General features: G+C 45.7%; 1 protein-coding gene across 4 annotated transcripts in view; it reads left to right on the top strand.

The window, feature by feature from the left end:
• Positions 1-1263: 1263 nt before the first annotated feature.
• Positions 1264-13284, top strand: part of ARMH4 (armadillo like helical domain containing 4) — a 60597-nt gene continuing 48576 nt past the window's right edge. For 3 of the 4 annotated variants that reach the window (XM_083436015.1, XM_083436013.1, XM_083436014.1), the window contains exon 1: positions 1265-1435. In XM_083436015.1, coding sequence (XP_083292141.1) covers positions 1421-1435 — 15 coding nt within the window. In that variant the 5' untranslated portion in view covers positions 1265-1420. Of the gene's footprint in view, positions 1436-13284 lie in introns of all 4 variants that reach the window. The other variant, XM_083436016.1, reaches the window with a different exon arrangement.

Genomic DNA, 13284 nt, shown 5'->3' with positions numbered 1-13284 from the left:
TGGGGGGGGGGGGGGAAGAGTTATTGTTTCATTTTACTTTTGTTTTGACTATTTATTTTGAGCTCCTGTCATGTATTTTTATCTTGTGAACCACTCTGAGACCTTCGGATGCAGGGCGATATATAAATTTAATAAATAAAAATAATTAGGTGAAAAAGCAACGATCTGAGTGAAAACCAGTCGCATTCGCTTATTGAATTCTGTTCCTGACCACAGACGAACACGCGATCTGCAGCCGTTTCTGCTTCCTTTCCTCTCAGAATTCTCCAGTGCTCCTGCTCACAGGTAGAGCCCAACCTTTGCATCGAGAAACTCTCAAGCTCGATCTCCTGGTAAGCGCACCTGGATGGTGGCTGCACACCTGTAATTCATCGTGGGATGCATCGAATCCAGGAGGAAGCCATTGTTTCTGTTATTATTGTGGTAGTTGATTTGTCCATCCGGCATCCTTCTAGGGCAGGGGTCAGCAAACCTTTTCAGCAGGGGGCCGGTCCACTGTCCCTCAGACCTTGTGGGGGGCCGGACTATGTTTTGAGAAAAAAATAAATGAATGAATTCCTGTGCCCCACAAATAACCCAGAGATGCATTTTAAATAAAAGCACACATTCTACTCATGTAAAAACACCAGGCAGGCCTCACAAATAACCCGGAAATGCATTTTAAACAAAAGCACACATTCTACTCAGGTAAAAACACCAGGCAGGCACCACAAATAACCCAGAGATGCATTTTAAATAAAAACACACATTCTACTCAGGTAAAAACAACTGGCAGGCCCCACAAATAACCCAGAGATGCATTTTAAATAAAAGGACATATTCTACTCATGTAAAAACACGCTGATTCCCAGACCGTCCGTGGGCTGGATTGAGAAGGCGATTGGTCTGGATCCGGCCCCCGGGCCTTAGTTTGCCTACCCATGTTCTAGGGTCTCATGTAGGAGTCCTGTCCTTCACCTGCACTCTGCTCCTTTAGATGCTGAACCTTCTACATGCCAAGCAGGTGCCCTACCTCTGAGCTATATGGACCCTCCCTTTTGCAACCCAAGCGTTTTTTGCTTTTTTTTAAGACTTGAAAGTGCTGTCCAAGCTCTTGCTATTTATGATTCCACTGGAGGAACCTGCTGGCGTGAGGAATACCCCCCCTCCAACTCCTATAAGCACAGCACAGGTCTGCGGCTGGTGGGCGGGGCGAAGGAGGGCCCCCATGGGTGGGAGTCTTGCTACTGCCGCCTGGCCCAATCCCCGAGCCACTGAGGAGGAGTGGCTGATGAATATGAACAGCAGCCTCTTTCTTCCCCTCCGCCTTTCCTCCTCCCAGTCTCTCCTGGCCATGAAGGCAGCAGCAGAGCAGCTGAGAGAAGGATGCTGAGGACCAGCCCAGACAGCATCTTCCTGAAGATGCTGCCTAGCTGAAAGGATGGAGGGTGCTCAGGTAAGGCAGGGATGACACAGAGGCTGCCCTGTTTCCTTGCAACGAGGGAGAGAAGTCTAGGTCCAAGGGAGGCCGAGGGAGGGGCAGAACTTGTCTGCAGAGAGACTTCTCCCAAGTCACTTTGCCCAGTCGCAGCTAAAAGATCCCTAGATGCTCTCTGCCCTGGGCTTTTTGAGGGCTGGGGATGGAAGGAGGCCTTGATAGGAGGATGCCCGGTCCTTCCCCTTTGCAAGCCTCGCATTCCACAAGAACAGCAGCACAGCTTCTTTGTGTACTGTTTCAGCAAATGGAGGCTTGCTGCCTCTGCCTCTGTCTGCCTTTTGTTTGGGGATTTGCTTCCTCCACCTCTCTCTCTCCCCCCCTTTCCTCCCAAGTTTCTTGTGCACAGATCGAATTTCCCCCTCCGATTCATGGCTTTGATTTCATTCATTTCTCTAGCTCTCCAGGCTTTGGAGCAAGAGCCTCGTTGTGGAATTTCCAAGGTTTAGACGATTGCAAGAAAGGGATAGGAAAAAAAAGAGATGAGAATTGCAAGGCTTTCTTTGAACTTTTTGTGCGTCGCAGAAATACCTCTGAAGGTTACTGTCTGCTGCTGTCCTTACAGCTCCTTTCCTTTAGAAAGGATAATAATAATAATAATAATAAGTGTTTGGCATTTAATGTTCAGAACAGCCACAGGGAATTGGTTTATTCGGAGATGGAAGCGAGGTGGTGGGGGAGGAGCGAAACTTCAGACCATTTGCTATTTGTCTGCTGTGCAGAGATGCTACACCCCACTTTAAAAATAACAGAAGGCGGCATTCTGGTGCAATGATATATAACAAGAGACACATGCTGTGATCTTTGCAGATGGGGGTGTTTTGGGGGAAGGGACGGTCATTTTCGTGTGTGTTTTAATTCATAAAAACCAACAGATCTGCGTCCTGGAAATTTAAGGGGCCATCTGTTTCCCCACAGAGAAATAGCTAAGTGGATTATTAGTGCTCTTTGCATGTATCCCTGTAGCAAATGGATCGCCAGATTTTGGAGAAGGTTGGAGGAACAGAGAGGCGAGGCCTGCAAATCTAGCCACAGATTCACACTTTTAAAAAAGCAAACAATTTTTTGGGGGGGAGCGGGGGCACCTGTGCCCAACCCCAGATCTGACGCCATCAGTGCTGCTTGGGGCTATGACAGGTTCGGTGAACATAAGCTGCTAGCCATGTGTTGGTCCCAGGCCCATGCAGAAAAGGAAGGTTTTTTTAGCCCCTGGTTTGTGCGCTGGGTTTGGCTTAGCTGTGCAGCCCTGAGATATAGGATTGAGGTTGAATCCTGACAAGACAGAAGTACTGTTTTTGGGGGACAGGGGGCAGGCTGGTGTGGAGGACTCCCTGGTCCTGAATGGGGCAACTGTGCCCCTGAAGGACCAGGTGCTCAGCCTGGGAGTCATTTTGGACTCACAGCTGTCCATGGAGGCACAGGTCAATTCTGTATCCAGGGCAGCTGTTTACCAGCTCTACCTGGTACGCAGGCTGAGACCCTACCTGCCCATGGACTGTCTCGCCAGAGTAGTGCATGCTCTAGTTACCTCCCGCTTGGACTACTGCAATGCGCTCTACGTGGGGCTACCTTTGAAAGTGACCCAGAAACTACAACTAATCCAGAATGCGGCAGCTAGACTGGTGACTGGGGGCGGCTGCCAAGACCACATAACACCAGTCTTGAAAGACCTACATTGGCTCCCAGTACGTTTCCGAGCACAGTTCAAAGTGTTGGTGCTGACCTTTAAAGCCCTAAAGGGCCTCGGTCCAGTATATCTGAAGGAGCGTCTCCACCCCCATTGTTCTGCCCGGACACTGAGGTCCAGCTCTGAGGGCCTTCTGGCGGTTCCTTCATTGCGAGAAACAAAGCTACAGGGATCCAGGCAGAGGGCCTTCTCGGTAGTGGCACCCACCCTGTGAAACGCCCTCCCATCAGATATCAAAGAGATAAACAACTACCTGACATTCAGAAGACATCTTAAGGCAGCCCTGTTCAGGGAAGTTTTTAATGTGTGACATCTTAGTGTATTTTTGGTCTTTGTGGAAGCCGCCCAGAGTGGCTGGGGAAACCCAGCCAGATGGGCGGGGTACATATAATAAATTATTATTATTATTAAACCGCTGTGCTTATCTTCCCGCCTGAGTCGCATGTGGCCCGCCCAAGATCACGGAGCCCCAAAGATGCACTTTTTGGGGTTATGCTTTCAGGCACTCCAAAACATAAGATTGCTGCCCTGAAAGAGAGCTATTTTTCCGGGCGAGATCTAGGCACAAAATAACACAAAATCGCAGCACCCAAAATGGCCACCTTTTTTTCGTGCGAGAAAGCAGGACGCCCTGTTTTTTTCCACAGCACTTGCGGAATATGAAATTAGTTTCATACTGCGTACTTCTTGGTCACGCTAATTTCCTGCTTTTTCTCCAAGGTGTCCAAATTGTGGAGGTTTATGCCGTATTATCTTCTCAGCAACCCTGCGAAGTGGACTAGGCTGAACAGTAAGGCTACCTAGCAAAGTAGGCCCCATCTTCTCCATACATTTAGAGCAGTGTAACACAACTTTAAACTGCCATGGCTTCCCCCCAAAAGAATCCTGGGAACTGTAGTTTGTTTGGGTGCTGAGAAGTTAGGAAGTCCCTTTGTTTCCCTCACATAGCTATGATTCCCAGAGTGGCTTCCCAGGGAACTCGGGGAATTGGAGCTCTGAGAGGGCAATGAAGGGGTCTCCAAACAACCCCCAACACCCTTAATAAACTACGATTCCCAGGATTCTTTGGGGCGAGGGAAAGCCATGACTGTTTAAAGTTGCTTTTAGATGCATAGTGCAGATGGAGCTTAATTCCCCCACTTTCAGTCAGGGAAGGTTTGTTTCTGACTGGGGACCTGAGCTGGACTCTCCTTGTTCAAACAGAACATTAATCTGAAGAGGCGAGGAACTTTTGTCAGTCTCAGGGTATCACAAGTTGGTAAATACAATACAGTGCCGTGCAAGAAAAAAATAAAAATAAAAGTCTGGTAAGACTCCTGTCTGGAAGGATTAAGGAAAACTTGAAGTTTATTGCTTTTAGCAAACAAAGACATTTTTATGCATAGTGAAATATACTCGGAGTCGAGAGTGGATTTCATGCTCTTTATTCAGCTCATAGCGGTGAGGAGGAATGGAAGTTCCCACAAAGTATCTGCTTTATATACATTATTTACACAATGGGCTGCATGCAATTGGCTAATTCCGGGATTCTCCTGTAGGCCAATCAGGTTGTGGAGTCACTTCCACCTGGAGCTGGATTGGGTGGCTTCTGCGGACCAATCATACTGCTGCATTGTTCTAGGACCAATCAGATTGCTGCATTCTGAATCCTATTGTTCTAGGACCAATCATACTGCTTCATTTTCAGTCGTATTCAACTCAGTACATAACACATAGGTTTTCACATGTGGTCAAGGCAGAGCAAAGAAGTTAACACAAACACATGCTATCTCAGTGGTGTCCAAACTTTTTTCAAGAGGGCCATACTTGATGAAGTGAAGGGCCGTGAGGGCCGACCAAAGTTGTTTCCTTTTGAAGGATTGAAGTTGTTGAGCTTTCTTTACGATTTTACCCCAAAGTTGTTGAGCCTTTTTTTTAGGATTGAAGTTGTGCGTGAACATATCAGACGACACAGCGATTCTTCAAACAGCTCTTGTTTATTCACAGGCCAGAACAGAACTGAATTGAAGGGTTCAGCCAGCCTGCTTATATAGAGCTCCACTAGAATGAAACATTAACCACTTTCTGTAACAATCCAATCACTGAACGTCACTTTCAATCCCTTATTTGCATATGTGGACCTGAGTGAAAACTATCTACAGTATCCCCCTTCTGGCCCAGGGTGAGAACTTCAGTACATAGCACCAGTTGTTGAGGGTTTTTTTTAGGATTTTACCCCAGGAAATAAACTGACACAGGGGCCGGATTAGGCCCCCTAAACGAACTCTGGACATGCCTGTGCTAGCTCATTCTGACACCGACTGAAGAAGCGGGAGGAAGCGAAGTAAAGGAAGCGATTTGCTTCACCAACAATTAGTTACGAAGACAGGAGGAATCGGTGAGGGGTAGCAGGCTTCCTTTCGATCCGTTGCCCCTCCACTGCTTCACGTAGCTTCTTACAAGTGTTGTTGATTTGCTCTCAAAGGAGGCAAAGTCCCCAAACACTCAGTGTCTCCAGGCCCTGAAAAAAAAACAGCATTGTTGTATTGCCTTGCTTTTGCGATGCATTGATTATCCGGGATTCAAAGAACCCCTCTTTTTGTGTGATAAACTTTTTGCTTCCTGTGAGGCCGGGAGCAAAACTTCAAATTGTGTAATGATTCCTTTAAAAAGAAATAAATAGAAAAGCAATCTGGGGAGGCTGCAGTTTTAAAGTGAGAAGCAGCGTGTGTGTGTTTGTTTGTGTGCATGAGGTGCTGCTTAAATTTTCTCTCCGCCATTCATTTCTGGTCAAATAACTCCCCTCCCAATATCATTCCCTGCTACTGGGTTTAATAATAATAATAGTAATAATAATAATAATAATAACAACAACAACAATAATAATAATAATATATTATTTATACCCCGCCCATCTGGCTGGGCTTCCTCAGCCACTCTGGGCAGCTTCCAACAAAATATTAAAATACTGTAATACATCAAAATACATTCTAGCTGCTTATTCAACCTGTAATTGTGCAGGGGAGTGGATATGTCCCGGGGAGGGAGCGGGAGATTTTGTGTATCAAAATAGCTTACCAGTGTAATAAACATAAATCTGCCCTTATTCCCTTATGGGGGACACAAGAGCCCTTAAAGAGTCTTTTTCAGTTTCTCCATCGGTCGGAGAAAATGACAGAGGCCAACCAGAGAATATTGAGAAGCAAAGCAGCTAGTAAGCCTGATCTTTATTGAACTGTTGCAATAGGTTGCCCTCTTCACACGCAGGAAAGGAGGAGAGACCCAGAACCAAGGTGTGTCCGCCCTTATATAGACATTTTAAATTGCCTGAGTCCAAGACCACCCCCAGAAACATACCTAAATCACAGAAAGGGCGGTCTACAGCAGAAATCTGAGTGCGTTGTTTACCTCCTGTCTGGCAGGTTACCTGTTGATGCTTACTTGATTGGATCCCCTGGGGAGCCTGGCCAGTCTTTTGTAATGACAAATACTTAGTTCCTGAGCCAGGTCACAGGCTCACCCTATTCATACACAGACATACCCTTAAGACAGGATTTGTGAGCAAAAAGACAATGGGGAGACTCCCCCATCTCCTCCCTCCTTGCAGAGAAAACATTTGGCCAGTTTGGAATTGAAAATGGTTTCAGGGCGGTCCTCCTGTACTGCTCCAGACATGTGGTCCACACATCTATGTATGCACTTGGTTGGTACATTTATGAACATATATGACCTTAAATTTTTTATTTCACCAGAAAGGGGTTAAGCACACTCAGCTCCTGCTATCAGCTCAGAAGGGCTGATACATCACTATATTGCATTCCCTCCTTTGCCACCTGAAGTGGGCTGGGCCAGAAAGAGCTATACCAGGTGGTTTGCTACCTGCAGATTTGAATAGACCCCAGGTCCCATCGCCATGCTTGCAGATTAATCTTGCAGAGGAGAAACGGAGGGGTACAGATTTTCTTCAGAGGGCATTTACCAGTGGCGTAGTGTGGGTTGTCAGCACCCGGGGCAAGGCAAGTAATTTGCTTCCCCCAACCCGTGGATTTGCGCCCCCTAAGCTGTGGATTTGCGCCCCCTAACCCTAACCCCCAGATGTTGTGCCCGGTGCGACCGCCCCCCCTGCACCCCCCACGCTACGCCACTGGCATTTGCAGACTGTTGCTCTTTTCCGGTGCAGATTCGATCATGTTCCACAAATTTGGGTTGCAGAATTATGTTGTTGTTGTTGTTGTTGTTTAGTCGTGTCCAACTCTTCGTGACCCCATGGATCAAAGCACGCCAGGCACTCCTGTCTTCCACTGCCTCCCGCAGTTTGGTCAGACTCATGTTTGTAGCTTCGAGAACACTGCCAACCATCTCGTCCTCTGTCGTCCCCTTCTCCTTGTGCCCTCAGGGCTGATTGCCTTCTGAGTGGATAGTTTTGATCTTCTTGCAGGCCATGGGACTCTCCAGAGTCTCCTCCAGCACCATAATTCAAAAGCATCAATTCTTCGGCGATCAGCCTTCTTTATGGTCCAGCTTTCACTTCCATACCTCAGTACTGGGAAAACCATAGCTTTAACTATACGGACCTTTATAGATGGTTGTTATTGCCTTGCATAAGGAATCTGCTTCCCCGAAAGATGGGACGTACATTTTGTAATAGAAGAAAGTTGATGGGGAAAATGAATCGAAAAGTATTGGATCGTAACTCTTTGATGCAAGGTAGTCTAACCTGTCCATAAGCAGGTCACAGTGAATGCCCATTAAGAGCATTTCACATTAGCAGCTTAAAATGAAGCAAGGTCAGCCCCCACACCTGTGTATCAGGGTCTTTGGCCTGATCCAGGAGGGCTCTTATATTATGTTATGCAAATACAGTGGTACCTTGGTTCTCAAACTTAATCCGTTCTGGAAGTCTATTCCAAAACCAAAGCGTTCCAAAACCAAGGCGCACTTTCACATAGAAAGTAATGAAAAATGGATTAAACCGTTCCAGACTTTTAAAAACAACCCCTAAAGCAGCAATATAACATGAATTTTACTGTCTAACGAGAGCATTGATCCATAAAATGAAAGCAATAAGCAATGTACATTACTATAAATAAGACAGGATTGTAGATGATAAAAATTAATTTTTTTCCCTTATCTGCACTGATGATAGTCATTGTTTGGATGGGGGGCTTTTATCCATTTCCGCAGTCACACAATCAGTCAGTCAGTCAGTCAATAGCTGAACTGGGTTCCACACAGTCAGAAAAACAAATTAACTGGAAAAGCCTCAAAAACAAAAACGGTAAATAAATAGCAAAAACAAAAGCGCCAGACTCAAGCTGTTCTGGAAGTGACTTCCAAAATGTTCAAAAACCAAGGTGCAGCTTCTGATTGGTGCAGGTGCCCCAGAAACAATAGCCGACAGCTGCATTGGATGTTTGGCTTCCGAAAAATGTTTGAAAACCGAAACACTTCCGGGTTTTCAGCATTTGAGAACCAAGGCATTTGAATACCAAGGTACAGTGGTGCCCCACAAGACGAATGCCTCGCAAGACGGAAAACCCGCTAGACGAAAGGGTTTTCCGTTTTCAGAGGTGCTTCGCAGGACGAATTTCTCTATGGGCTTGCTTCGCAAGACGAAAATGTCTGGTGATTCTTGAGGGTTTTTTTCGCTCCCCACCCCCTTTTTCTAAGGCGCTAAGCTGCTAATAGCCTTTTAGCAGCTAATCCGCTAATCCCTTAAGCCTTTAATAGCCGCTAATAGCCCTTAAACCGCTAATAGCGCTAATCCGCTAATGGGGTTGCTTCGCAAGACGAAAAAACCGCTAGACGAAGAGACTCGCGGAACGGATTAATTTCGTCTTGCGAGGCACCACTGTACCACTATATAAAGATTTAATCTGCTTTCTCCCACTCTTGTTTAAACCCAGAGTTCTGCGGCAAATTCATTTGGGGCATTTCCCCTCATTCCTGTACTCAGAGTTTGAAATTCGCCAGGCACAATTTGAACCTGGCTATCGGCCACTTGTGACCAAGTGAAGATGCCCAGGTGTCAGGATCCCACTTTACGTCTCCACCATCTGGAGGAGCGTTCCTGGGGTTCCTTGGATCTTGACCGTTTTCGAATGCTAGCAACACACCCTGCATAATTTTACCGATTATATTTTAGCTGCACAATCAGAATTAATTTCAGGAACGAAGAAGTTGTATAATAATAATAATAATAATAATAATAATAATAATAATAATTATTATTATTATTATTATTTAAACCCCGCCCATCTGGCTGGGTTTCCCCAGCCACTCTGGGCAGCTTCCAACAGAATATTAAAATACAATAGTCTATTAAACATTAAAAGCTTCCCTAAACAGGGCTGCCTTCAGATGTCTTCTAAAAGACTGGTAGTTGTTGTTCTCTTTGACATCTAGTGAGAGGGTGTTCCACAGGGAGGGCGCCACTACTGAAAAGGCCCTCTGCCTGGTTCTGTGTAACCTCCCTTCTCGCAATGAAGAAACCACCAGAAGGCCCTTGGAGCTGGACCTCAGTGTCTGGGCTGGACAATGGGGGTGGAGACGCTCCTTCAGATATATTGGACCGAGGCCATTTAGGGCTTGAAAGGTCAGCACCAACACTTTGAATTGTGCTCGGAAACGTACTGGGAGCCAGTGTAGGTCTTTCAAGACCGGTGTTATGTGGTCTCGGCGGCCGCTCCCAGTCACCAGTCTAGCTGCCTCATTCTGGATTAGTTGCAGTTTCCGGGTCACCTTCAAAGGTAGCCCCATGTAGAGAGCATTGCAGTAGTCCAAGCGGGAGATAACTAGAGCATGCACCACTCTGGCGAGACGGTCTGCGGGCAGGTAGGGTCTCAGCCTATCTGTATGGGAAAAATATGACTTTCGAGCCGCCTTGGTCGAAAATGGCAACGAGGCATTCTGTTTTGGTGACTGTAACCCTGGTTTAAGGAGCCATTTGGCACCTAGCTTAAAGATGTGTGTTGCCTGTTCTTGGCCACTCATGAAAATGCAGCTTCCCTTTGCAACTTGTTTTTCCGGAATCTTAGCACAGCCTCCCCCAACTTGGAGCCCTTGAGATGTTTTGGACCACAACTCCCATCAGCCCAAGCACGCATAGGCGTCCTTGCTAGAGCTGATGGGATTTGTAGTCCAGCAAAATCATTGTCCCAAGTCAGGGAAGGCTGTTCTAGGGATTAATTGAGCTTTTCGTTCCACTTATGAAGACCTTTTGCCTCATCTGCGGTCTCCAAACACCCTTAACCGGGGAGCCCTGAGCAGGAGTGTGGAAATGATCCGCTTTCCTTGAGGGAATACCGTTGGGTATTATTGATCTGCTGGTTTATACAATATACTCGCCTCCATCCTTTTCTAATTAGAAATCACTAAGGAAGACGATTGCCAAACAAGCTGAGCTTCTGCTTTTGGGGACGAGAGAGATGTCTTTTTTTTAAAAAATCGTTTCAGATCAATACGTTCTACCTCCATGGTTGGAGGCAGTGAAGGCAGAACAGATATAGTTTAAATTTCTATTAATGTTTGATTGGTTTTTTAAAATTATTATTATTATTTCCATGTTTTTAGCTGTTCTGATTTTATCTGTCAGCTGCCTTGAGATGCTGTCAGGGGAGAAGATGGGGTATAAATAAATATATGATAATATAATATAATAGATTATAATAAATAATATAATATAATATAATATAATATAATATAATATAATATGATAATAAACTTTTAGCCAGTAACTTAAAGGGCTTGTTTGTATGGTTCAGTCTAGAACAGAATGGTACAGTCCTCCTCAGTCTGTAGAAATCTGATATGCAGGAGAAATTATCATTATTAACTTGCCTGTTTATAAGATTACTTACCTGCCATTCGCCGTAAGGTACCAGTAAGGGTTGCGAGAATATAATAATACAACAGAAAACCTAATAAAAGAGTTGATGGGTTATTAAAAAAATAAAACAAAACAATTCCCAACAAAAGCAGCACAGTATAGGTTCAACGAAACAGAAAAGGTAGGTGCCACAAAATTGCCGGTCTAAGGCCACAACTGAGTGTCTTGTGAAGTGAAAAAGTCCATTGCACATAGAAAGCTATCCTCTCCTGGAGAAGTGTCTTGGCCTGACCTTCTCCCTGATGTGCTAGTTTTCCACATGCAAGGAGATTTCCTATTTTTCTTTTTATGGAGGAGATGCACCTTCTTAGTATGTTTGCATTTAAATTTCTTCCACCTCTCACCCCTTTGCAAAGCAGCTGCCCCTGGATTAAGGGTGAAAGTATTGTAGCGAAGCACTGTTGGGATGCTTTAATCGCTGCACCTGCCAGTGTCTCTGACTGAGCCTGGCACCACAGGGTGGCGCGTTGAGAGATGACAGCTGCTTGTAGTTCTCTCCATCAAGCCTGTCAACAGGCTGTCATGTTCCTTGAACTTCAAGCATGGAGGTGTTTGCAATGAGCAGAGCAAGCACCTGCGAGCATCATGGGCACCTAGTTCTGACAAATGGCAGCCAAACTTTTATCCCAGCTTCCAAATCTGCATCCTTTTGGTGGCATATCTGAACTGTAGGTAAAGGTAGAATCATAGAATCATAGAGTTGGAAGAGACCACAAGGGCCATCGAGTCCAACCCCCTGCCAAGCAGGAAACACCATCACAGCACTCCTGACATATGGTTGTCAAGCCTCTGCTTAAAGACCTCCAAAGAAGGAGACTCCACCACACTCCTTGGCAGCAAATTCCACTGTCAAACAGCTCTTACGGTCAGGAAGTTCTTCCTAATGTTTAGGTGGAATCTTCTTTCTTGTAGTTTGGATCCAGGTAAAGGGACCCCTGACCATTAAGTCCAGTCGTGGCCGACTCTGGGGTTGCGGTGCTCATCTCGCTTTATTGGCCGCTTCCGGGTCATGTGGCCAGCATGACTAAGCCACTTCTGGTGAACCAGAGCAGCACACGGAAACGCCGTTTACCTTCCCACCAGAGCGGTACCTATTTATCTACTTGCACTTTGACGTATTTCGAACTGCTAGGTTGGCAGGAGCAGGGACCGAACAACGGGAGCTCACTCCGTTGCGGGGATTCGAACCGCTGACCTTCTGATCGGCAAGGCCTAGGCTCTGTGGTTTAACCCACAGCGCCACCCGCATCCCTATATCTGAACTGTATTGGGCCTTAAATATTTGGCCATGCTCAGCAGGGTTAATGGAAGTAGTAGTCTGAAATGTGTGTCAATATATTCTTAGCAGTGGGATTTATTTTATTCCTGAGCAGTGGGATTTATTTTATTTCTAAGCGGCATACAAAACCAGTAAAAATATCAGTAAAAGCAGTTAAAAACAAATATTTGAAACATTTATTTATTTTTATTAAAATCGAGCCAGAAGCTAAAAGCCGGATTAAAAACTCATGGCTGCATTCTTTGGCTGGGAAGGCAGCCTAAACAAAAATGTTTTTTAGCAGGTGCCGAACCTGAAAAAGACTCTATAAGGGCTCTTGTGTCCCCTTAGGGAATAAGGGCAGGTTTTCGTTTATTACACTTGTGAATTGGTGGTTTCAAATTAAACTGAGAATTTAAGATCATAGTGCTGATCATGCGAAGGTTGCAGGTTCAATCCCTGAATGGGACAACTGCATATTCCTGCATTGCACGGGGTTGGACTAGATGATCCTCAGGGTCCCTTCCAACTCTGATTCAATGAGTCTGTATGGGCAATCTATCCGGAAGATAACTTGTATTTTGAAGAGCTTGTGATCTAACATGGTTGCCCTTCCTGCCTCGGTTCCTCTTGTTACCTTCTTTGATGGCATGAGAACAGCCTTTAATGTCCTAATCAATCGGGAGGTAAATTGATAATGCTGGGTACCTTTTTTGATGTTGGACATTGTTTTGAGAAAGTGAGGCATTGGGAGGGGGTGGTCAGTTTGGGAGTCAAAATGGTTTCATGGCTCTTTTCCTGTGCTGCCTCAGACATGTGGTTTATATATTTATGTACGTGTTTGCTTGGCACATTTATGAACATTTATGATATGTATATAGGGACGCGGGTGGCGCTGTGGTTTAACCCACAGCGCCGATCAGGACTTGCCGATCAGAAGGTCGGTGGTTGGAATCCCCGTGACAGGGTGAGCTCCTGTTGTTCAGCCCCTGCTCCTG

The sequence above is a fragment of the Podarcis tiliguerta genome (assembly GCF_965153285.1).
Source record: "Podarcis tiliguerta genome assembly, chromosome: 1".
Classification (NCBI taxonomy): Eukaryota; Metazoa; Chordata; class Lepidosauria; order Squamata; family Lacertidae; genus Podarcis; species Podarcis tiliguerta.
Note: the sequence above shows the minus strand (reverse complement) of the source record. Positions and strands in the feature narration are given on the sequence as shown.